Genomic DNA, 25,182 nt, shown 5'->3' with positions numbered 1-25,182 from the left:
GAGTTAAAATTGAGGCTAACATTTTCCTTTTCTTTAATAATAAGTCTCAACTTGAACATTTATACAGTTTAAATTTAAAAAAACTAGGCAGTATAAATAATTTTTTTCGGTAAGAAATATATGAGCAAAATGTATGAGGAGTTTCCCGGATAATATGGCATTGAAAAACCAATTATCAGAATGGCCACATTTATTTATTTGGCGTCCAAGCCATTACACCGTGAGGAACTGTTTTTTATCCTCCAGAATTGGTAAACGGACGCTATTATCATTTTCTATAAAACAGAAAGGTCAAATAAAAATAAAATACTCCCAAAAAAATGAACTAAAAGAAAGCTCAGTGGAAGGAGAAGTCGTTTAATTATGGGATCACGGCAAATACAAAATTAATTATATTTGTCCACTTCCCTAAACACTTCCTTAAGTGTTGATTATCATCACAGCTTTTCTTTTATTCGTTTATAAAAGCATTAACAATAATACCCGATTCCATTAAGTGTAAACTGATATTCTTTTAAAAAAATTTTAAAACCTTTATATTTCAACAAAATAATTAAAACATGAAAAGAGCCTCAGTGTGTGTAACAATCAGATCATTGATTAAAATCTCACTGAAATCCGCTAAGATAATTATTTTTTTTCATCATAAGCTCCAAACATAAATTTATACAAATAACTTCTTAAAAACTTTATGCAAGACTGTTGTAATATCAGAAACTCTAAATATATAATTTCTATGTGCTCAGACAGCCAAGGGTTTGTCGTCAAAATAAATGGGAAGAAGAGCCCAATATCAGAAACTCTAGTCCACAATAATTGCTTCATCACTGCACAAACATATTTATATAAAGATAAAATAGAGTTATAAACAAATAAGAGATGGAAAATACCGAATTCTAATGGGAATAATGGAAAAATAAAGCCAAGGAAAATAAAGCCATAATAAGAGAGATTGAGAAAGCGGAAGGGATGAATGAATAAGAAGGGATGAATGTGTTTTATTTATAGGGTGTGTGATGTGAGCTGATTAGGGTTTTAGCCGGGAATCCTTTTGGGTTTTATGGGCTAATATATGGAATCCAATAAACTTGATGGGCTTCAGAAAAAGCCTTCGTCATATTCGTCAATCATTACTATTTGTCAATTTGCAATTGTTTGCTGCATTTTATCATTTTTTTTTCTTTTTTCCATCCTTTTCTTTTCTTTTTTTTTTTTTTACAACATATAATCCATAAAATATATTTATATTTAATTTTTTTTTTTATGTTTTAACCCCTAGTTTTTTTATTTTTAAACAGTACAACGTTATGCATCAAGTTAATTTTGAGATTTTTTCTTCTTTTCATTTTTACTTGGTGATTTTTAAATTTAACTCTTTTAAAATAAATTCCCATTATATTCTTACGTTTATAAAATTTATTCTTTTAAATAAATTAACACTGTATTTTTAAATTTATTTAATTATAAAATCTATAAACATGTTTTTTTTTTTAAGAAAAGCACTTTTTGTCGTTAAATTATGCATAAATTAACTTTTTCATTATTTTTTAATTTTGTTTTTAAAAAGACAAATGTAGCAAACAAATTTATCTTTTATACTACTAACCCATATGTGATACAAAGGAAAACAAAATTTAAGTGATTCTGTAAATTACTGGAATTTTGACGTCAACTGAGCCCATGAAAGTTCTTAAATTGGGAAGGGATTCTCTCAAGTTATTTAAGTTGGATAAATCATGGCCCTTGATTTTAAATCAAGGGTTAAGATTAAAAGATGATCTTTTAATATTAACCCTTGATTTTAAATTAATTGTCAAGATTGTTCTAACTTGACCCATCAACTTATTTGTAACTTGAAGAAATCTCTTCACCCTTAAATTAGTCAACTATTATATAAATAATTAATGTATAATATAAGAGAGAAAAAACAATGTGTTGTAGTACTTTTAAAAGAGAAAAAACAGTATGTTGTAATACTTTTAAGAGAAAATATATATATATATATATATGTTGTAGTATTTTTATCACAAGCTGGATCTCACTCAACGACTCCATGTCTTTATTTTTTTAGAGGGTTTTTAAGATCGAGAGATATTTAGTTTTGAGATCAAGAGTTTTCCTTTTTAGCTTGACTTTTTATCGTAACTTTCTCAAGGGTAAAACTCTAGCTACGCTCGATGACTCTCTAGTAAGCAGTCTCTTTATCTTTGATTAAAGGTAAAAGTGTCTACGTGTTACCTCTCTCAGACCCCGCTTTTTGAGGGATTAAGTAGCGTTGTCGTTATCATCATCACTTTTATTAAAGTTCGATTTGGATATAGTAACTTTTAAACTTATGGAGGTGAGTTAATAGTATTAGTGATAGTTTAACATTGTTTGGATATCCTTGTAGTCTATATAACATTATGCAATCTCGAAAATAAATAATAATAATCTATAATACACTTAAATACATTTAAATGATATTTTTGTTTTTTGGAAAATTTTAAATTATTTGTTTAAGCTTATCATTTAATGTTTATTTTAATTGTGTATCAGTTATAAAATATTCTAGCAATGATAACAAACACGTTTTCTCAGATGGTGCCCAATGAGATCGTCCCCCTACTCATTCGAAATCCATGGACGAGTCCACACCGTTGGGTAGGACTGTGTGGGACTCGTCTCTCACTCGTCCGATAGGCTCATCCGCTTGTTTCGTTCCTGTAAGGACGAGAGGGAGTAGTTGTTTAAAATTTTTTTTTTTAAATACAACAGCCAGTTTTGAAGGTAGAAGACAAAACTTTTGAACTTTCAAAAGTTGGCAAACAGGTCCTTGTAACGGCTGTTTTGACCAACTCCAGTTCGAAAAGTTTACACTTTCAGTCCTTTAACGACTAGTTTTTGATAAAGCCTATATATACACCTCCATAAGCACTAGAACATACAACACTTTCATTATTAAGATATTTTAACACATTTCAATCCATTTTAAGCACAAATCATGTCAAACTTCAAAAACCAAAAAACCGACGACTTCTTCTTTAACGCTGTGAATGATTTTGAATCAATCGTTCCCTAACCAACCACCACTAAAATCGTTCATCCCACATCCAAATGACCCTTGTTATCATCAATTCATTGCATCTTATTATGCTTCACTTGCCGCTTCACAAGCCCCTAATTTCTACCTTGAGGGGTCTTTGTTAGCAGGAGGTTTTCAACAACGTGATCAACACTCCTTTCCCACGCCACAATCTGACCCCACACCCGAATCTGACCCCACACCCGAATCTGCTCCCACACCCGAATCTGCTCCCACCCCCAATCCATTCCAGAAACATAACCAAAGAAGGGTTGGGTCAAAAGCATGGCTAAACGCACCAAGATAACCAAACAACCAAGAGAACCTACTGCAAACTCGTCACATTGGAGTGAGCTTGAGATGAAAGTTCTCACTAAGTGTTGGATCCATTCTACTGAAGATCCAATAGTTGGCAAAGACCAATCGCTTGATTGTTTTTGGGGGGAAATCATAGAGAAGTACAACGCAAGATTCCCCAACAACCCAATAAATCACAATCAGATTAGTGGCAAATGGGGAAGATCAAAACAAATGTGGCAAAGTTCAATGCAATCTGGAAAGGCTATGATGATCATCGATACAGTGGTGAGAACGATACCAAAGTCATGGAGGAAGCACGTTCAGAGTACTTTACTCAAACCAAAACTCAATTTACCATGTACGAGTGATGGTTGCTTGTGAAAGATAAGCCAAAGTTCTTCGCTCCATTCGCTCATGATGTTTTGGGGCGAAGCCTGCATAAAATGAAAAACATTCTTAATGTTGTTGATAGTGACGAGGAGGAGGAGACCCAATACGAGCCGGTAGACCTTGGTGATAATGACTTTTTCAGCCCGGATACGTATACGTATACGCGCCCCCTACTAAGTCAAAGGCTTCATGAACATCTGCTTCTTTCAATGCGGGGTCTGCTCGTTCTTCAACTTCCGACCTAGCCACCCGACTCGACAGACTTGGGTGTAAAAAGAGGTAGTGAGGAAAAAAGGAAGCGTACCATGTATTCGGCTCTTTCGTTTTTGGGCCAAAGTGCCAAGTGCCAAACAGAGTGTGATGAAGAGAAGAAGAGGTACATCAAGGAAGCCAAGAAGAAACTCATGGCGGAGTACAAAGGCTAACTATTCGGTCCCAATTAGTTTAGGTTTAGTTTAGTTTAAAAAATTAAAAATATCATTGTGTTTTTTGTTTTTGTTTTTTTTCCATTTTTAGGTTGTGTGGTTTTTTTTATTGTACTTTGTTTTCTATTTTTATGTTCTAAATGTATTTTTATTTTTAATGAACTTGTGTGTTTTATTAATAATTTGTGTTAATAATGGACTAAAATGTATTTTATTTATAATTTAGATTGTTAAAAGTGTAAAGTTTAGATAAAATGTTGAAATTAAATAATTGGTGGGTACTAGTCCTTAAAGGATGAATGCATTGGGTGTGTTTTGGGGGGATTAGTCCTTAAAGTTCTTTTTGCTAGTATTTGAGGGATGAGTCTAACCCATTAGGTAACCTCGACACGCGTGTGTGTTAAACAGTCTAAATCCGAATATCGACCTAGCGAGCTGCCGGTAACCATCACGTGCCTTTTGATGCATTACTAAATAAATTTATCCATAACTACGTAGCTAGTGTGCGGGTATATATTTAATAATTAATAAAAATAAATTGACAATAGAAAAGACAACATTCATTATATTATTTATTTTTTTAACATTAATTAATGACATTATTACAAATAAAAAATACACATGACTACACTCGTAGTCAAACTGGGTAAATGGCAATTAAGACCATTTATTTATTTATTACACAAAGAAGGAATAACTTTTTGAAGTCTACTAGGCTCATTTGAAGTTAAAATTGGCGCAAGTGGTTGATCGACCAAGAAGTGAAGAGCTGAATCCTAGCCTTGATTTAACAAGGTCAAATTGTAGTAGATTGTTCTCAATTTGATACCCCCCAATAACAACCTTAATAGTTGGTGAAAAATCTGTACGTGCTTCAACAAATCCAAGGCACAAAACATCCTTATTCACCTGAACCATGGAGTTTGCACCATATATCCTCCACACATTCTTGCTCTCCAAAACAAGCTCGATGGAAGGCACGGCCGGACCGAGGCGGGTGCTAATGATATTCTTGGAACTAAAACATGCTCCAAAAGGTGCAACATTAGCAACTCTTTCCACATTCTTGGGCATTGCCTTCACAAATGCTGAAATGACAGCCCTATAGATTGTCGTCTCCAAGACAGTGTAAGGTCTAGTCGTGCTGATTATTGTGCCACCCTCACCTTCCGCATTGAAGGAGAACAAAGATTCATTGAACCCTGTTACTCGTTTTTCGTTTATTTTGATTGATTTCACTCCAATGAAGTACTCAGGAGAGGCATCACCAAAGAAACCACCACCAGTAATTGTGTTAACAATTAGAGGAGTGTATTGAAGAGAGGTTGACGCATCAACATTTGGACCTAACATATATGGTCCATCTCCAAAGAATACAGCACCATTAGATGAGCTCAAACATAAAGCAAACTTCCTATCGTATTTCAAATAAGAAGATAATTGAGCCGGAAGTGACATGCCAGTCCTTCCTAGCCCAGCCAAGCCAGTAACCCCATTAGCTAGACCGACATCAAGCACATTGCTACCGCATACGAAATAAAAGCTAGGGAGCTTGATCAATGGCAAAATACTTTTCCCATTAGTCGATTGAATAGCAAATACATCCCCCACAATGGGACCTCCAGTGCTAATGCTACCAAATGGGTTGCTAGCAGTGCTACCACAAGTGTTATTGGCACAATCGACAGATGGCGAACCAAGACATCCGGTGATGCATGAAGTGGTGTTGAGAAGTTGGCATGGAGGGGAGCCACAAGTGGGGTTTTTATAGCTCGAGGAGGCGTATCCACGCTCGCAATTAACCCACATGAATTCGCCACCAAGATCAAGACTTAATTTGATGGGGACTAGAGGTGTTCTCTGATAGACTTGGGTGACATATTGAAGTGTTTTGGCATCTTTTGTTACTTGAAGGATAGGACGAGGTGTTGTTTTGGCTATGCAAGAAGACACAATAAAGAGAAATGAACACAAGAAAACTAAAGGAATGGAAAAAGCAGAAGCCATGGGAAAGATGAATTGAGATTTATAATTTGAGATGAGACTGATATATGCATTGGTGAAGGGATTAAAAAGTATTTATAGGCAATATATTGCATGCATGTTAAAATCACGTACAGTTAACTTGGTACAAAGTTGACTGACTAAATTCATATCAATCCTTCATTTCTATCGAAAGTAGGGTATATTTGCCATATAGGGCGGCTTTACGAATTTCTTGAATAATTGTTTCTATCTTTTTGTTAATAAAGAACTAGAAGTTTATGTAACTTATTGAGATTTTGTCGGTAGAATGGCATATTATTGATTATGGTGGCTCTATATGGAATTTTGTGAGACCCACAATATCTTCATTTGGTTCAAATACAATAGGCTAAGGAGGCGGCTACACGAAGCTTTTACTAATTAAAATGTCTTGTGGATCATCTTCAGATATGTATCAAAATAATAAAATTAATGCATATTAATTTGTCACCCATCAATCCATTATACTCGACCAATGACATATTTTTCATATGTAGTAAGTGACTTGAATAAGGATTTGTGAAAATAAAAAATGTTAATAGTATCAAATTAATTGTTACTTTTAACTTAGTTTGTGGATATGATCATATGAAGATGCAAACAACTTGAAATTGAGGAGCAAAGTATACCACAAATAAATCATATCATTAATTAAATTATAAATAAGTTTTTCACAAAGAATATTTTACAGCATATAAAAGTAAAAAAACCACAAAAACAATCAATTTCAAAAGCAGGATCTTGTTTTAAAGACCAAGAGGCCCATGCCTCGATCTCTCTTTTGTAACTCAAATAACACATACGACAGACTTTTGCGTCACAAAAAGTCGATTGCGAAAACATATGATCAGATTTTGACATCGCCGAAAAAAATGATTTTTCTTGGAGTAAATAATTCAAGGATGATTAGTTAATTAAACTATACCGTTTTCTGAATTCAGTACTGTTAATTTTTCCCAGTCAAAACTCCAATTTTACCCATCTTAACTATCGAGACTTGGAAATCCTTGATAAATGAAAATCCCTGAGTCTGTAGTACTTGACGCTTCACATAAGCACTTGTTTTCTTGTCATTAAGAAGAGCAGCATCTGACTGAAACAAACCCTCTTCTTTTGAAACAATAGTGTAGTAATCATCATCAAATATTTTGGAACTACCTAGATCCATTTCTAGGAGCGTGGTTGTGTCCGTGGGCTTACATTTACGTTTCAGTTGAGTTACGTAATTTGAGTCCAGAGATGGGTCAGTGTCGCCTTTGCCTAATAATTGCCTGTAAAGTTGTACAATCAAGTTGCAATGGTATTGCTCCGGCCTTACGAGAACATATGGGAAATTTGGATCGAGAATTCACAAGTTAATAAGATACCTGAAAGAACTACAAGGTCTTTAATTTGACGCTCAAGCCCCTAGAGGCAAATTTTGCTTTCAATGTAGTAATGTTGTCAAGGTTTGGAGGTCCGTCTTTCTATGCTCCAATTTAGTTTTTACTTTTATATAGAGTGGTGAATATGAGAAAAGTTCCTAGCTTAATTGCACTGATTGGAATGAGTTGTTTTTTTCTTAATTAACCAGTTAATCATTGCTTTATAAGTTGATATATACAAGTGCCAATTCTTGAGATCATTTAACAAAAAGTAGATATTTGGAATCTTTGAACATTTCATATGTGTATAATAAACAAACACGATGTATGAAGCTTTAGGAATCTAAATGAACCAAAAAGGGAGGGTTTCTCTTGTTTTCCCATTTAAGTTAGTAACCAATTAACAAATGGTTGAGAAGTCTACACATGGCTTTAGTTTGGAATCTAGCGACAGGGATTACATTAGGGTTGACAATGTTAAACAATGCATTACTGTATTTAATACTACAAGATTTGTTAATTTCCTATATATTCATCTTTACGTACGTACTTTCTTAGTATATATAATTGTGAAAACGCCTTATAAACGAATAACAAATTAGTTCTTAGTCTCGAGTTTTGCTAGCATGGCACTCGAAGTACGGGTTGCAAACACTACTACAAAACTACTGTCGCTAAACATATACATACAATATATAGATAGCAAAGTACTAATAAGTTATGGATTATTGCAAATGTTGGATGTTTGTGATCGAGTTTCTGTTTGCAGAAGTGGAAAAAAAAAAAAAAAGCCGGTCGGTGTTGCAGCAACCAAAACGGAAAAAATAAATCGTGTACGTGACAAATATCATTATAGGGCCGGAAATGAGATTGGGATTTGAAATCGTAATATAAGAATGAATTAACCATCAGCAGAGTAGTCGGTTGGCCAACGTCGTTAATTGCTTCTACCGAAATAGTTAGCGGAAGGGAAAATTTCTTTTTTTTTTTTTTTTTATAGATATTGTCATATAGAAAAGAATTTAACAAGTGGTCTTCACATATTGCAGATTCTCGAGTTAATTAATCAGATTCTCGACTTTCCAAATCCAAATATTATACATCAACACCTTCTCAAACAAATGTCAATGCCAAAAGAAATAAATACAATCAATTTAATTCAATTTAACAAAAATATAATCCGATCCGCTGGAATCTCGTAACACAGAGAAGATCATCCCTTGACTTTATTTGCGATGTTAATTAATTAAGCAAAACTTAATTAATCAAACTTAATTAGTTAATTATGGCACAGTGTCTCCTGATTTCACCAGCATTGCCTGTCAAAACTCCCATTTTACCCATCTTAACCATTGATCTTTTGAAATCTTTTAGGAAAGTCGATCCATGCGTCTGTGCTTGAAGCTTGACATAAGCACTCGTTTCCTTGTCCGCGAGAAGAGCAGCATCTGATTCAAACAGGCCTCTCCTTTTCAAGACCATAGTGTAGTAACTCTCGTCGAATGTTCTAAAACTCCCTGGATCCATCTCAAGCAACGTGGTTTGGTCGGCGGGCTTACATCGACTCTTCAAGTGAGGTACATATTCCGAGTCCAAAGAAGGGTCAGTATCACCTCTTCCGGTGAAGTTGTACAACCGATTTGCAATGGTAGAGCAATGAGAAGTCCCCACAGTGTGTCCTCCTATATATATATATATATATATGAACAATGATATTACAAACTATTACAGTAATACTTAAGCTGCATGCATTCTGTATAAGGTTTTCACAATGATGAATATTTAGCCTATGTTGTCGTTCCAGGTCCTATTAATAAGAGTCACATTATCTTTTTTTGATATTTTAATTATTGGAGTTATATTGTAGGCAAAAAATGGAGAAAAATACCTGAAAGAACAACCAAATCCTTTACACTTAAACCCTTGGCCTTAAATAGTGTTTTGAGCTGAGTAATGTTGGCAAAAGGTGCAGGTAGTTGGGTCAAAGTCTCGGATGCAATTGATACTCTTCCATCTCTTCTTCCCAAGGGTACTGGCCAAAATGGTCCTTTAATCTGCGGGGAAAGATGCATATGTTAGTTTAGTAGCTAGTCAAGGACAAGCTAGACGTAACATTACACAAAAATGTTTAAGTACCTGGTGGATTGCATCTCGAGCAACTAAAGCGATGATATCTGCACAAGAAACAACACCGGGGCATGCCTTTTCGAGTGCAGCTTTTGCAGCATCTATAACTTGAAATCCTCTGAGGGAAAGATTAGGAATTCCACTTTTCTCGGCTTGGTTATTTCTGGTTGAGTTTATTAGCACAGACCCGTCACAGCCCTACATGCACAAAAATCATATACGTATACAATTTAATGAATAGATAATGCATAATGTTAGAAACAAATTAAGCAATGAGGTGGGTGGTTAACGAACGAACGAACCCTAATAAAGCAATCATGAAAATGCATTCGGAGTAAAGGAGCTGCAAGAGATGGAGCGCGAGAAATGTGATCTGCAGTTGCCTTGTCTACAATAGCCTCTGCTCTAGGACAGGTTTTTTTGTAGAACCCTACCTTAAGGCCTTGTCCATTGGCAAAGGCCACTAATAGAAGCAGCGCAACAAAAACAAGCTGGAGAACAACTGACGAAATGTGTTTTTGGGAAGCCATTTCAATCCGTCTATGTAGTTATGCGGACGTTAATTGGAGAGATGATTTAGAAAGGCATCGAGTGTCATGATTTTATAGTTGCTAAGAATAGAAAATATCCTTCAAATTTTAAGAGACATTTGCAGAAGTCAACTGTATTATGGATTATTGTTGTCAACATTTTTATTTATATGGTTATTTGCATTATTTTATCATTGTCAACTTAGCTTCTGCTTATAAGTAATATTACAAACTGGGATCTAATCATTGAGCCAATTAGCCAAATAATGTACAAGTTATTGATAGAAACAATGCATCACAAAATAGACCATAATTAATATACGTACCGTACAAAGCTGTTGGAATACATGGTTATTTAAAGCTCATTGTTTTCTTGTATATATAACTTAACAAAACTTAAATTCATGCAGGCTGATAAAAATCAGAATACGTATATTAAATTTATACACATATTCTGATTTTAGTAAAATATATATGAAATTTAGTAAAATATGTATGAAAGTTATTAAGCACATGAACAAACTAGCTAACTCACAAAGAAAAAATCGATAACGTCGAGCACCTCACATTAGCATGAATAGAAAAGTAACAGCTAACATGGAAACATGGTGAGAAACTGACTTTTAATTGGCTTTGTTTAAGTAAGTAGCACATGAGGCCTTTACGTGATTGGTGATACGTGGATGAGTTGGAATAGTATGCAAGGATATGGAAATACATGTGATAAGAAATAATTCATGTTCTAGTATATACCGCGCCCCCTTGGAATAGCAAAGAATTCTATTCAATTAAGTGTATGTACGTGTTTGGATATACATGTAGAAACTAATTTATTTGACAATCATGTTTGGGTAAGGGTATTATAAAACTGAACTTCTAATTAATAATCCAGACATAATATAATTTCAACTTCTTTTTACCACCGGCATGGGTTTACTGTTGAATTTGATCTGGTTCGTGTTGTGTGTAACGATTCATACATCAATTTTACATTGTGTTAAAAGCAAACCCGTCCCATAAATTTTAAATACCCTGCTTGATAACATAAACGAGGCCTTCTAAACACTAAAATTGTAAATGTTCGATCAATGTATGTTACGTTTCCAACTCGCCACTTGCCGAATAAAAGTGTATTAATATTATTATTAATAAAAGTTTAAGGATCTGTTCTTTTTTTTAGTCATTAAGTGTTGAATGTATTAAGTAACTGAATGTATTAATAATATCTGTATGTATTAAGTAAAAAACAGGTAATTGATAGTTATTTTTGTTTGTTAAGTCAAAAAAATAACATAAAATTTGACCGAATGCATTAAGTTCTTAACTATTAAGTCTGTTAAGTAAAAAAAGAACGGGGCCTAAGTGTATTATTATTACGTTTCCAAACCTCTAAAGTTAAAATTCCCGAATTCCATTCAGCGTATAAGGTGTAATTTTTTATTATGGGGATAAGACATATAAGTTATAATATAAATATTATTAATATTGGACTATGAAAATATGATCGCATCTATACACGTATCTTATATAAATTTGGTGCCCCATGAATTGTTGGTGCGCTGCTTAATTGAGCCGGTGGCACATGCTAACAACCGGGCCAGTGTTAAAGTCATGTAGAAGATACTTCGATAAAAAAAAATGGGTGGGAAAACTTTTATCTCATATGCATGCATATAATTCATGCACAGTGAATCACCATCTTAATTTACATATAAATAATAAAATTTAGTTTCTTCACTTAACTTTAACAAACTTAGCGTATGCCTTTCCAAAAAAAGGTTTTAAACTTGTAACTTGCAGCCTACATCTGTGGGCCCATGTGTAACATGGTAACGATACCAAAAAGTTATTAAAAATAATCAATGTTAACATAACGTAATTAGTAACCCACTTCTCAAATTCAGTTAAAAAAAATGCATGTCACAAGTTCAAAATTTGTAAAAAAATTGGAAAAACGATATCTTGTGATTGGTTGTAAGTTTCAGTTCGCCCTCATTTGTACACCGTCAAAACGAGATTGACTAAAGATATGTTGATATGCGTGTTCCCAAGAATATGCATACTGGTCTCAGTGTTACCACAACACGCAACACATGCGTGTTTCCAAGAACTCTCAAACCATTTGAGTGTTCTTACAACACGCAACATATGCGTGTTTCCAAGAAATCTCAAATGACACTTAAGAATATTCCAAGTAGTTAATATTTCATTTATGAAGCATAGATCCAATGTTAACTAATTACCCTTTATATGTTAATTGTTTATATTAATGTTAAGTACTTGCAAAACAAAAACAATAAACCAATATATAAAACATATATATAAAGATCTCAATATGATCATAAAATATGTAAAGGTATAGTTTCATTAACAGGCGGCAATTTCTAATATAAATTACAAGACTTTATGACAAAAAAACATATCAATCTAGAATGTTTTTGTCACAGATGCCTGCACAAACATTCATGTATGAGGGATTATGATTCTTCACCAGACTGCCAGACATATAAGTTCTATGCAATGTACGCTTTGGGTACCAAGACGATACATGGGACGAGAGGGTTCCCACCACTTATCTTTTTTAGATATGTAAATATGTATAGAACTAGGTGAAACCCGTGCGTTGCATCGGTCTTTTTTGATTTCTAACATAATTCATCGTAAATAACAGCTAACAAAACTAATGTTGTCTGAAATGTATTTCTTTTGTTATTTATGTAATTAGTTAAAAAAAACACATTATAAAGACTGGTAGGGTGAATGGTGACATCTTATCTTTTTACATTATTGTTTGCATTACAACAATTGTGACTATTTTGCAATGAAAGATATACAAAGATGGTGTCAATGAGCGCTCGTAATCAATTTTAGCATGAAAGAAATCAAAAATGTTCATATTCATTCAATAATTAAGGTACTTAATCTCTATTTATAAGAAAATTCATGAAATTTTTTTTGAAATGGTGTGATTTCATTTTGTTTTTGTCAAACAAGTTTCTTGATTTTTTTTTTTGTGAAAGTGGGTGATCCGGCACTCCCATTGCCGGACTCGCTATTCTCACACGAGACCGGCATTGGTAATGCCGACCTCGGTTTGATTAGCGAGACCAGCACTCCCACTGCCGGCCTCGGTTCAAAGACGACAAAGCCAGTGACAAAGGTTTCCAGCCAGCTTTACATCTCGCATAAAACCTGAACAAACTCAGTGCCTGGAAACATGGATACATTATTCAAATCTAAACTTTCTTAGTTCTATATATAAGACACGAGCAGATATTAACATTTGATAAAGAGCACCAAAGTTCAATCAGACGATCATTCAATGTTACTTACCATATGAAGTGCTACATATATCAGTGAGTTCTGAGCCGATGCTCCTTCTGGCTGCATAAAACAATATATTTTCTGTAGGAGATTAGAATATATTTACTGCAATAGTTAAAATCTATCATCGCCAACTCATGATGTTAGACTCTTTGCTCCTTCAACCAACCATCCAAGTTAAAAAAACGGAAAGAAAAGGATAGATGATACCTTACAGCATAGGACAATAATAAACATTGAACGATATAGAAACTATTGAACGATATAGAAACTGAGTTTCAACCCTTATATCATATGAAACACAAAGAAAATATCAAAACTGAGTTAAAGTATAAAAATGGACCTCATGGTATGGCTAAATTTCCAGGTCAAGTACAATTTGGTGGACTAAAATTATTCGACCTCGGACTACACCTACCTGCACCTTGTCAGTGGCTTTGTCGTCTTTGAACCGAGGCCGGCAGTGGGAGTGCCGGTCTCGCTAATCAAACCAAGGCCGACATTGTCAATGCCGGTCTCGTGTGAGAATAGCGAGTCCGGCAGTGGGAGTGCCGGATTACCCTTTCAAGAAACTTGTTTGACAAACCAAAATGAAATCACACCATTTCAAGAAATTTTTCGGAAATTCATCCACCTCAAATTCCAAAAAGAAGTTGAACTATCTAAAATACTCATTCTCTTTATTTATTAATTTAAAACTATTCACCTAATATACATACAATATCATTAATAAATTATTTATTACATAAATTTACTACACTATCTCCTTTAACATCAATTACTTTTACATTCACCACCATTGACGCCCCACCACCCGTCATCGCCACCACATGTCTCCACCCCCGGCCCGCCGCCACCCATCGCACCACCGCCAACACCACCACCCCGTGATGCTACTACCATCGCTGTTACATTGCGCGAACATATGACTCGTATCAAATAAAAGACAATTGTTATGACATAAGTAATTTATAAAAATAACTTATTTGTCATATTCACATTTTTTCTTAAAACTTAGCTCTTCTTTGTTAAATTAAATTATGATGTCATAGACATTTTCAATTTTAAATTTTGTTTCATTTTTATTTTATGTTATTATGATTTCATCTTTTAAATAAATTTTTTTTCCGAAAACTCTAATAGTTTATACATAGTCATTTAATGTTCATCATCTAAATAACTATGTCATAATAGATATTTTTATCGTCTGCGCATTATATATACGGATTATACGCTAATTATATTTATTTGAAACTTATAGGGTATACTATATTTTGAGGTTGTGAGATATATTTGTTGTTTACGCACATTAAGTGTATGCATTGTTTATCAAAACTAAAAATTACTTTAGTAAAATATCACATGGATAAAGAATAGGCTCAATCAATTTTATCGCAACTTTAGTAGAGAAGATATGTTTTTATAAACCTTTTATTAATATTTCCGGATTTAACCGAATTAATTAGCTACTACATATTACAAAGATAAATTTTACAATTAGTTGTAATTAAACAAAAGTTAAATATAAATATAAAAGGAATTTTAAATGACTCAGAACCTTTATTTAATTAACATTTTTTGTGATGTTTGTCACGGTGTTATTATTCTCTTATATTAAAATCTTCAAATAAGTAGCTAGACATAAAAAAAAATATATAGCAATAATAAATAAGTATGTAGCTAGACATAAAAAAAAATACATACCAATAATAAATAATTTGATGTAAATGACCAAAAACGATATGATCTAAAAACAACCGGTTCGCTATCCTTGTTCGACACCCGAGTCATATTTGCCATATACTTTTGTATCTAGTCAATTATTAACTTTCCATCATCTCATTTCATTTCCACCCCCTTTTATTGACCGTGGCCCTTTGACTTTCCGTTGACGTCATCTGGGGCCTGCGTCAATTGGCGCCGTTGCCGGGGAGGTTGGTGTCCGATCATTTTGTGTGAGTTATTTGATTTTGTGTGCATTTTGTGATCCTTCATTTGAGACTTACATCTCTGTTGAAGTTACTTGTTTTATTTGCTTTTATTTGTGCTATTTGCTTCATTTTTGTGTACTCGTGCGAGAGTCGGTTGTTCATCACCGTGGTGTATGACCCGTGGTTCCTCGAAAGATCATATAAGTCCTTCGTCCAATCCGGAGAGACTACTTCACAAGCTTTCAAAGAGCCACAAGCCGTGTCGAGTAACACCGAGTCTTCATCATCTTCTTTTCTTCTTTCTCCTGACCCCATGGATGCACGTCAGACTATGGCGGATATTACCCGTCCTTCACTTGAAGGACGTGGCGGTCCGATCTGCTTTTCTGTCATTGAGGGACATACCCTTGAGCTTAAGCACCATATCATACAATTGATTCAAAACAATTATCGGTTTCATGGGCTTGCTAAGGAGGATGCAAATAGTCATATGAGGAACTTTCTCAAGTTAGCTGATACATTCACCCAAAGGGGTATCTCTCAAACGACCATTTATTTGCATATCTTCCCTTTCTCTCTCACTCATCATGCTCAAACTTGTTTCGATAGCCTCAAGCCTTAGTCCATCACTTCATGGGATGAGTTGGCTACCAAGTTTTTGCAGAAGTATTTTCCAGCATCCAAGTTTACTCAGACTCGAAATGATATCATCAATTTTTGTCCGGAATTTGGTGAATCACTATGATGCCTGAGAACGGTTTAAAGGATTGCTGCAGAGGTGCCCTAATCATAATCTCACGGATACTCATGTTATCCAAACCTTCTATAATGGGTTAACCATTGTTAGTGCATGATTCTCGGTGACATGAGCATTCTAGATATGTGTTGTATATTTGTGTATAATTTCAAGTCTTGTAATTATCTTGTAATTACCGTTTATCTTAATATTACCCTGGCATATATTGTGTAAGCCAATTGGGATCCAACTTATGTTTATATGTTTGTTTATTATTTGTATTTTGCAGGTTTTAGACATAACATGTAAGAAGTCATTAAGGTAATATTGTTTCTGCGTATTAACAGTAGTTGAGATATTAACTTAGTGTACTTCCAGAGGGAAGTTAAGATATTTGTGTTGTTGCGTATTTACAACAGTTTGAACATTAATCTTATATACACACTTCCCATAGGTAATATTGACGACACTGTTTCTGCGTATTCACAGAAGTTGAAATGTGTCAAAGGCTAATGCTAGTTCTACGTATCTTTACAGTAGTTAAAGCATTAGTTGAGTTAATGTCGGTTCTGTGTCTTGATAGCAGTAAAGACATTTACTCACCATATCCTAAGTGTTATTTGAGGGTTCTTAGGAACAAGAAAAAAGTCTTGCTTGGTCAAAGTAAGAACACTCAAATGTTCATTTGAGAGTTTCTATAAAACAAGCAAAAATATGCTTGTTCTCAAGAACTCTCAAATGGTTTGAGAGTGTCTGTCGAAACAAGCAAAAGTATGCTATGCCCACAGAAACACGCAAACTGGAAAAAACCCTAATGGGCTTGGGCTTGGAAACACGCATGGGCCAACGTGTTTCAGAACACACATATAGCCATTTACTTGTTCCCAGCCCTTGCCTATAAATAGAGGGTGTGTGTCATGCGTGTTCTAACAAGAGTGTAGAGAGAGAAATGAGCAAATCCTAGAGAAAGAAAACTAAGAACACGCACGGTATATCTTGTGGGTAATACTCGTTTCGTGCACGAACCGCAAACACACACCCGGCCCCCAAACGGCTCGTAGATTGCAAGTTACCACGTGTTTGGTAAGGTGCGTCCGGAGAGCTATTCCCAGAGTGTTTATCATCACGTAAAAGATATATATATATAGTGATATATATATCATCTAAAGATAGATATATAAATCGTGGGTTATGTCGAGGAATTTACGCACCTCGACATATCCTTAAGTCGATCTCTGGTTTGATAGTAGTACAAGAACAGAGGGACTTACAACTGGTATCAGACCCAGGTTCTCGTAACCTTAGTTAGAGATTGACAACGGTTTTGTGGTATCCCTTTATTTACGTGAATTAGGTGAAATTTAATATTTGGGCACGTTTTTGAAAGAAAGGTTCAAACTTGTTGCCAAATATTGATTAATCTATATCCTAGTAATAATTTCTCATAATCTTGTGTATCCTTGAGCAATATCGGGCTCGGAATCTAAGAAATTATGGGAAAGTGGTGTTTGTGTGTTCTTGATAAGTGTACTATGCGTGTTCTTGAACACTAGTACCTTTCGTGGGCGTTTCGATATTACCAAGACTTTTATGTGTTCTTGTGTTTTGCTTGTTCTTGAGATTTTGTGTGTTTCTTGAACTTTGTGTGTTTCTTGAACGGTGCGCGTTTCTCCTAGTTTGCGTGTTCTTAGATTTTGCGCGTTCCTGGACCATTTGCCTGTTCATGGTGTTTGCGTGTTCCTACATTTTTGCGTGTTTCATTTGCGTGTTCCCAGTTTGGGTGTTCTTGTCAAGTTTTTGTGTTTATAAGTTGAACCACATACAAAATGGCTGCAAACTATCTTAATCAATAAATACTAATGGACCATGAGACTGGTAAGGGTAATTTACCACCCAAGCTAATAATCATAGACCAATACTTTTCTTGGAACGGTCGATTTGAATCCTTTATGCAATTCACCGATATTAGAATGTGGACTTGTATGACTGAAGGATATAAAGCCCCGACATATGAGGACAGTGGTGTTACCAAAGTATATGCTTATCAAGATATGACTGAATCCGATAAGAAACTATATGAGGCAGAGAAAAAGGCACTTTCATGTTTAAAGGTGTCATTGCCACAAGATATATTACATTTGTTTAACGGATTTAATACTTCTAAAGAACTTTGGTTAGCACTAAAAAATCATTGTGAAAGGGATGAAACACTTAAAAAGAATAGAAAAGACCTTCTAAAGCATCAGTATAATGTATTTAATAGGTTAAGAAGTGAAAACTTAGATCAACTAATTACACGATATTATCATCTGCTAGCAGAGTTGCAAGCATTTGAGAAATTTTTGAGCTCTTTGCTAGAAAAGTGGAATCACTATATTACCACTTTGCAAGAGAAAGCAGATTCCGACGGCATGTCTCTAACTCAAACAGTTGCTAATTAGCAGGATATAATAATGCTCAGATTCCTGAGCTTTATTATAGAAGGCCTTCGATTAATGTAAGTACAAGTTCTCCTGATGAAAGCACCAAGGCATTCATGAGTGAAGATGTCGACTTACAAAGGATCTCTGTTGATTCTGAGGGGAAAATATGCCTTGTTTTGAGTCAAAACGACAGTTTAGGCAACCGTGGATATTCTACTTCCAGTGCTCGTTCCACCATGCCTAAAAGTGTCAAAAATGCGGAAAGTCACTTATCAGTTCTTGGGTCATTCGTGACATCATATGAACATTTTATCCAAGGAAAGGTTCAAGACCCTAGTCTTATAGATGAAGACTATGAGCAAATTGATCCTTTGGACTTAGAAGAGATGGATTTGCAATGGCAAATGGCTATGCTCACTCTTCGGGCTAAACGGTTCTTATCAAGGACAGGGCGTAAGGTCGTGGGTTCCAAGTTTGGCTTTGTTAAGTCAAAGATAAAGTGTTACAATTGTGAAGGATTTGGACACTTTGCTAGGGAATGCCAGAGATCGAAAAAGGATGATAAGTCAATTGTGACTCGTCAAAACTTCAATCAAGGTGGACCAACAACTCCTCCCGGTGCTTCACAACGAAGATTTTTCTAAGGATCAAGTTCAAATGCTAATAACTCTTCTCAACAAAACAGTTATCAAAGTTCACAGGTTGAAAGTCCAAAATCTAGTAACCAAAGTGGGTCAAGAGCTTTGGTGGTTCAACAACAGGAGGGATCGTATGACTAGGGTTCAATTGTGGAAGAAGCCGACAATGCCTATCTTGTTGAGATTAGTTTTGATGTATCTTCAGATTCTGAATCAGAGATTCAAGAAAGTGATGATACTCAAGCGTCTGAGACTTTTGAAAAATATTAGTTTTGAGCAATCCAAATAAAGTCGAAGTTCAAAAGACATTATTGGGTCTGATGAACCTCATAACGGACCTAACGATCTCATAGAGTCAAATGTCAGTAAAAGAGACTGATAACATGTGGAACATTGATACAGGGAGTTCCGTTCATGTGACTGAAGATAGTGGTATTTTGTCAGACTTTGTTAAGATTTCTGATGCTCAGGCGAACTTTGCCGGATCTGCAAAAGGCTATGCCACAGGCCATGGTAAAGTGAACATCGCAAATCTTTGTCTTGACAAGGTGTTCCATGTTGAACATCTTAGTCAAAACACTGTGAGTGTCAGTCAAATACATGATGTGTGTCATAAATGGGACAAGGATCATGAAAATGTTCCTCATTTGATTCCAGAATCTTCCAGGGTTGGCAATTATTCAACAAGCGGAAGAGGTATTCTTGAAGAAAATGAGACAATGTATTTGAGACATTCAAAGTCTACTCCATTGAAGCCTGTGAAAACAATGAAGGAAGTTTTGGAAAGATTTTCATGTATAGAAGAAATGACAGAGTATAGGATTCCCATTACTGAAGAAAATCTCAAGAAATTCAAATGGAAACGAAGTAAAAAGAGAATTTCCTGCTTCATATGTCGTGAGAAAGGTCACTCTTCAAGTAAATGCCCAAGCAAAGGATCAAACATTAATGCATCTACAAGCAATGATGATCAATCTTCAGACAACCTATCCAGGTTAAATGAGAGAAATTTGAGAATTAGTTCTCAAAGATTGAAGGGAAAAGATATGATGAATGAACAACACAAGAGATCAACTGGAAATCTTGTTGGTTCTTCTCAAAAGATTCCTATGCATCCCTTATCTACTAAAAAATCAAAGGTGGTTGTTAAGAAATCGGTTTCTTCAAATTATGCTTCTTCAAGTAACAAATCTCCTACTAAGCCTACAGAATATCATAGTACATACTATGATCGATTTGCTGGAAGAAGTAGAAACAATTTTAGATCAACTCCTCAGAGCTTTCATGTTGGAGAATCATCAAAGGTCTCTCAGAAAAAGGGACATAAAGATGATTCCAATCAATTAAATCAGGTTTTGGGTAAGGGAGGATGGGGAGAGTTTGCATATCGTGATGATTCAGGGAGAATCTGGACAAAGAAGGTCTGGGTTCTTGATGAAGAAAACTAACTCCCTTCATTCGTGCGAAGAACACAGTCAAGGAATATCATGTTATATTGATTATCGGTGATTGAGTTCTAGGCACACTTTCATTAGATAACATAGTGGGTTATCATACTTATTTATTAGTTTTTATCTTTGTAAATCATTGTGCAAGTCTCATAAATGTTGATTTATAATCCATTTATAAAGGAACAACTTTGAGAAAAATGGATGTATGTAAAGTCTTTACTTTACTTTATACCTGTTAATAAATCATTTGTGATAACTCGATGATTAGTCTAATGATTAATGTTATCCAATGATGAATATGCAATGATGAGTTACATATGATGCTTACAATAAGGCCTTTGATCGATCATGTTTTGAGCTTCTAGTCCAGTTAACTGGAATGAGAAATTCTTAGTTGTTATCTCTCAAGAATCAGCCTATTCAGAAAATGCAACACAAAAATAGAATAATGGTTTAAGGGGGAGTCGTTACTACAAGAGAAATGACGATTCAATATGGCATTTAAGTTTACTCATTTGGTATATCCGATCTCTTAAGTAGTAATTGTTCCTTCTAGAACTTTCTTGATTTGGAAAATCAAAAAATGTAACACAAAAAATACAATAATGGTTTAATGGGGAAGTCGTTACTGCAAGAGAAATGACTATTCAATATGGCATTTAAGTTTACTCATTTGCTATATCCGATCTCTTTAGTAGTAATTATTTCTTCTAGAACCTATCGCATGTATCAGACTAAGTATGTTTATTCTAAGGTTGATTAGAGTACCTTCACTCATGAAGGCTACTGTGATTGACTTTTAAATTTCATGCTCAGTAGGGTATATTGCATATGCTGGACCAAGCATGACTATTATAAGATTGGTTAGAGTGATTTTGACTCTAAAATCACTGTGATTGATTTTGTACCTTTATCCTCTGTTAGGCACATCACAAGGAACTGCATGGCTATTACAAGATTGGTTAGAGTGATTTTGATCTAAAAGTCACCGTGATTGATTTTGTAACTTTATACTTCGTAAGGTTCTTGCTCAATAAAAGGGTTCTATTGCACGAGAGACAATAATTAGGGTTTTTTGGGTTCCTGAAGGACTTGATTGTGTTCTTGGTAAACACAAGGAAAAATGTGTATTGTGACAAGGAAGAAGTGTAAAGTAAAAGCCATGAATTTGAGTGTGTTTAGTACGCCTAAAATTAGGTCTTGTTTATAATTTGCACGGAAAGTTAAGTTTTGATACTTAAGGTTTCGGTCAAAATGGTCAAACAGAATCATTTAATTGATATATTTGACAGATATATATTTTGATTTGCAATTTATTAAATAATTATTGAATTGAATATTCTTATTGTATGCGATAACTTGATAAAGTGCTTAGATTCTACTCTTGAGTGTAAGAATCTGTTGTATGTTATCAGTTAACTCTGTTGAAGTATTTTCTGAATTCAATTATTTATTTTTGAGGTAAATGCATTAGTTGCATAGATCTCATGAGTTCGTTGATGTGGTTACAGTTTTATTTATCTTATCTGGATGTGTGTCAACCAGCAAGGTGAAAGATCTCCAAAGTGTATGAAAACTGAGTCTATCCAGTCCGGAATGGAGACAACTCAAGCTTAAAATGGAAGCAGAGTACACTTGCACATCCACAACTCAGCTAAATTCAAATGGAGACGAAAATAATGACTGAGAGATTGTATGAGGGTGATCAATCTTGTATCATTCATTTTTGTCGTATTTGAATTTATTATACAGCATTGTGTGTGTCCAATGGCTGTCATTGTCAACGCTTAAAGATGGTGCATTGAATTTTATTAATTAACGACATAATGGGTCATAATTTAATGTCTTTATATTGCAAGATTATTAAGTAGCGATAATTGTAAAGAATTCCTTTATCGAGAAAAAATATGATAACTTTGATATGAAAAAGTGGTTTATATTCGTTTTATCATATTCTCTAAAGAATTCTTTTCGTTAATCATATCGGGTTCGATAAAATTCTTTGTGAATTTTAAATGTGTTAATCAAGTTTGTGAAATTTGACTTTATGTAAGTCAAGGTTCCTTCAATCGAAGAATAATAGGTTGCATTTTTATGCAAAGTATGCCAAGTGGACTCGTATGCGTGTCATTAGCAAAATGGGCTAATAATGTATATTGTAGTCAAGTTGGATTACACCAAGTGGACTTATATGCATGTTTTAAGCAAAACGGGCTAATAATGCATATTGTAGTCAAGTGAGATTAACTTTGCATATGTTTCATTGGATTGATTTGCATGTTTGTGCCAAATGGGCTTCGATATGCGCGTTTCATCCAATTGGACCTATATGCGTGTTTGGCCAAGTGGGACGATATGCGTGTTTTAGTGGATGAAGGGTTTGCGTGTTTGTTTGGATATAAAAGGAAAAGAACACACATTTAATGTTTTTATCCTAAAAACTATTTACGTGTTCTTCCAAACATTCCATCTGCGCGTTCCCTGTTCAAACACTATGCATATCTTCGATTCATAACACTTGATTGATACGTGTTTTTGTGACCAAAAACATCTCCATTAACACTTCCTGAACAAAGATACTTCCTAATCAAACTTTCCAGTCCTTGCATGTTGTGATAATGTTATCACAATGATCATGCAAGAAGAGATGTTGATCTCATATGACACTGTCATCTGAGGTCTGTTGAGCTGCATAACAAGATCAGGATTCTTGAATCTCAGGGGGAGAAGTCTGGATGCAAGGATGATACTCTCAAACATCGTCGAAGATATGATGAGGATGAAGATCCAAGCAGTTCCATACACCAAGAGGAGATTCAGAGATTTCCGGCATCTGATGTTTATACAGCTCAGGGGGAGCAATGAAAGCAGGGTCAACTTGATCAAGCTAATGCTTCTTCATCTTATCCACCGACCGCAAAAGATGTGGTTGGTGTCCGGGAACAACCAACTCTTATTGGAAAAGTTGGTATTCAGTTCAGGTCAACTATTGAGCAAAAAGTAGTTCCTTAAAAGGGTACACGCAGGGACTCCATCTGGACTAGAACAATCTGTAGTTCCTCCAGTTGTAGAGTCAACCGCAGAAGTAAGGGTTCCTGCAGGAGGTGAGCGAGTTACGTTTCCTCCAGCATTTGAGCCAGGTGCTTCAATAATAGTACCTTAGACTGAAGTTCCTAAAAAGGGTTTTTGGCCACACTTAGGATGACAAACGAAGTCTTGAAGGCCATATCTAGATGCTGATGTCAAGGGGGAGACTGTTAGTGCATGATTCTCGGTGACATGAGCATTCTAGATATGTGTTGTATATTTGTGTATAATTTCAAGTCTTGTAATTATCTTGTAATTACCGTTTGTCTTAATATTACCCTGGCATATTTTGTGTAAGCCAATTGGGATCCAACTTATGTTTATATGTTTGTTTATTATTTGTATTTTGCAGGTTTTAGACATAACATGTAAAGAGTCATTAAGTTAATATTGTTTCTGCGTATTAACAGCAGTTGAGATATTAACTTAGTGTACTTCCAGAGGGAAGTTAAGATATTTGTGTTGCTGCGTATTTACAGCAGTTTGAACATTAATCTTATATACACACTTCCAATAGGTAATATTGACGACACTGTTTCTGCGTATTCACAGCAGTTGAAATGTGTCAAAGGCTAATGCTAGTTCTGCGTATCTTTACAACAGTTAAAGAATGTCGGTTCTGCATCTTGACAGCAGTAAAGACATTAACTCAGAGTACAATGTCGGGTTCTGCGTCTTGACAGCAGTAAAGACATTTACTCACCATATCCTAAGTGTTATTTGAGGGTTCTTAGGAACAAGAAAAAAGTCTTGCTTGGTCAAAGTAAGAACACTCAAATGTTCATTTGAGAGTTTCTATGAAACAAACAAAAATATGCTTGTTCTCAAGAACTCTCAAATGGTATGAGAGTTTCTGTGGAAGCAAGCAAAAGTATGCTATGCCCACAGAAACACGTAAACTGGCCAAAACCCTAATGGGCTTGGGCTGCGAAACACGCATGGGCTAGCGTGTTTTAGAACACGCATATAGCCATTTGCGTGTTCCTAGCCCTTGCCTATAAATAGAGGGTGTGTGTCATGAGTGTTCTAACAAGAGTGTAGAGAGAGAAACGAACAAATCCTAAAGAGAGAAAACTAAGAACACGCACGATTTATCTTGTGGGTAATACTCGTCTCGTGCACGAACCGCAAACACACACTCGGCCCCCAAACGGCTCGTAGATTGCAAGTTACCACGTGTTTGGTAAGATGCGTCCGGAGAGCCGTTCCCGGAGTATTTATCATCACGTAAAAGAGATATATATATATATATATATATCATCTAAAGGTCGATATATAAACCGTGGGTTATCTTGAGGAATTTCCGCACCTCGACATATCCTTAAGTAGATCTCTGGTTTGATAGTAGTACAAGATCAGAGGGACTT

At 35.0% G+C, this 25,182-nt stretch overlaps 2 protein-coding genes and 5 non-coding genes across 7 annotated transcripts; all 7 read right to left on the bottom strand.

Moving 5' to 3' along the window:
• Positions 1 to 127: 127 nt before the first annotated feature.
• LOC122586183 lies at positions 128 to 253 on the bottom strand. The gene has a single exon (XR_006321890.1). It is a non-coding gene; the product is annotated as a small nucleolar RNA snoR80 (small nucleolar RNA).
• A 79-nt stretch (positions 254 to 332) lies between these two features.
• Positions 333 to 447, bottom strand: LOC122586233. The gene has a single exon (XR_006321937.1). It is a non-coding gene; the product is annotated as a small nucleolar RNA Z152/R70/R12 (small nucleolar RNA).
• A 120-nt stretch (positions 448 to 567) lies between these two features.
• On the bottom strand, positions 568 to 653 carry LOC122586232. The gene has a single exon (XR_006321936.1). It is a non-coding gene; the product is annotated as a small nucleolar RNA R11/Z151 (small nucleolar RNA).
• An 81-nt stretch (positions 654 to 734) lies between these two features.
• LOC122586229 lies at positions 735 to 837 on the bottom strand. Its single transcript, XR_006321934.1, has one exon. It is a non-coding gene; the product is annotated as a small nucleolar RNA Z157/R69/R10 (small nucleolar RNA).
• A 3,889-nt stretch (positions 838 to 4,726) lies between these two features.
• LOC122607916 (probable aspartic proteinase GIP2) lies at positions 4,727 to 6,218 on the bottom strand. The gene has a single exon (XM_043780994.1). The coding sequence runs from the start codon at positions 6,184 to 6,186 to the stop codon at positions 4,897 to 4,899; it is 1,290 nt and encodes a 429-aa protein (XP_043636929.1). The 5' UTR covers positions 6,187 to 6,218; the 3' UTR covers positions 4,727 to 4,896.
• A 2,625-nt stretch (positions 6,219 to 8,843) lies between these two features.
• LOC122585650 (peroxidase 27-like) lies at positions 8,844 to 10,225 on the bottom strand. Its single transcript, XM_043757781.1, has 4 exons — positions 9,998 to 10,225; positions 9,705 to 9,893; positions 9,457 to 9,622; positions 8,844 to 9,250 (listed from the first exon to the last, which is right to left on the bottom strand). Exons 1-4 carry the CDS (start codon positions 10,223 to 10,225, stop codon positions 8,844 to 8,846), a joined length of 990 nt encoding a protein of 329 aa, XP_043613716.1.
• Positions 10,226 to 16,172: 5,947 nt separating this feature from the next.
• LOC122586213 lies at positions 16,173 to 16,276 on the bottom strand. The gene has a single exon (XR_006321919.1). It is a non-coding gene; the product is annotated as a small nucleolar RNA R71 (small nucleolar RNA).
• Positions 16,277 to 25,182: the final 8,906 nt, after the last annotated feature.

This window comes from Erigeron canadensis, chromosome 1 (genome assembly GCF_010389155.1).
Source record: "Erigeron canadensis isolate Cc75 chromosome 1, C_canadensis_v1, whole genome shotgun sequence".
Lineage (NCBI taxonomy): Eukaryota > Viridiplantae > Streptophyta > Magnoliopsida > Asterales > Asteraceae > Erigeron > Erigeron canadensis.
Note: the sequence above shows the minus strand (reverse complement) of the source record. Positions and strands in the feature narration are given on the sequence as shown.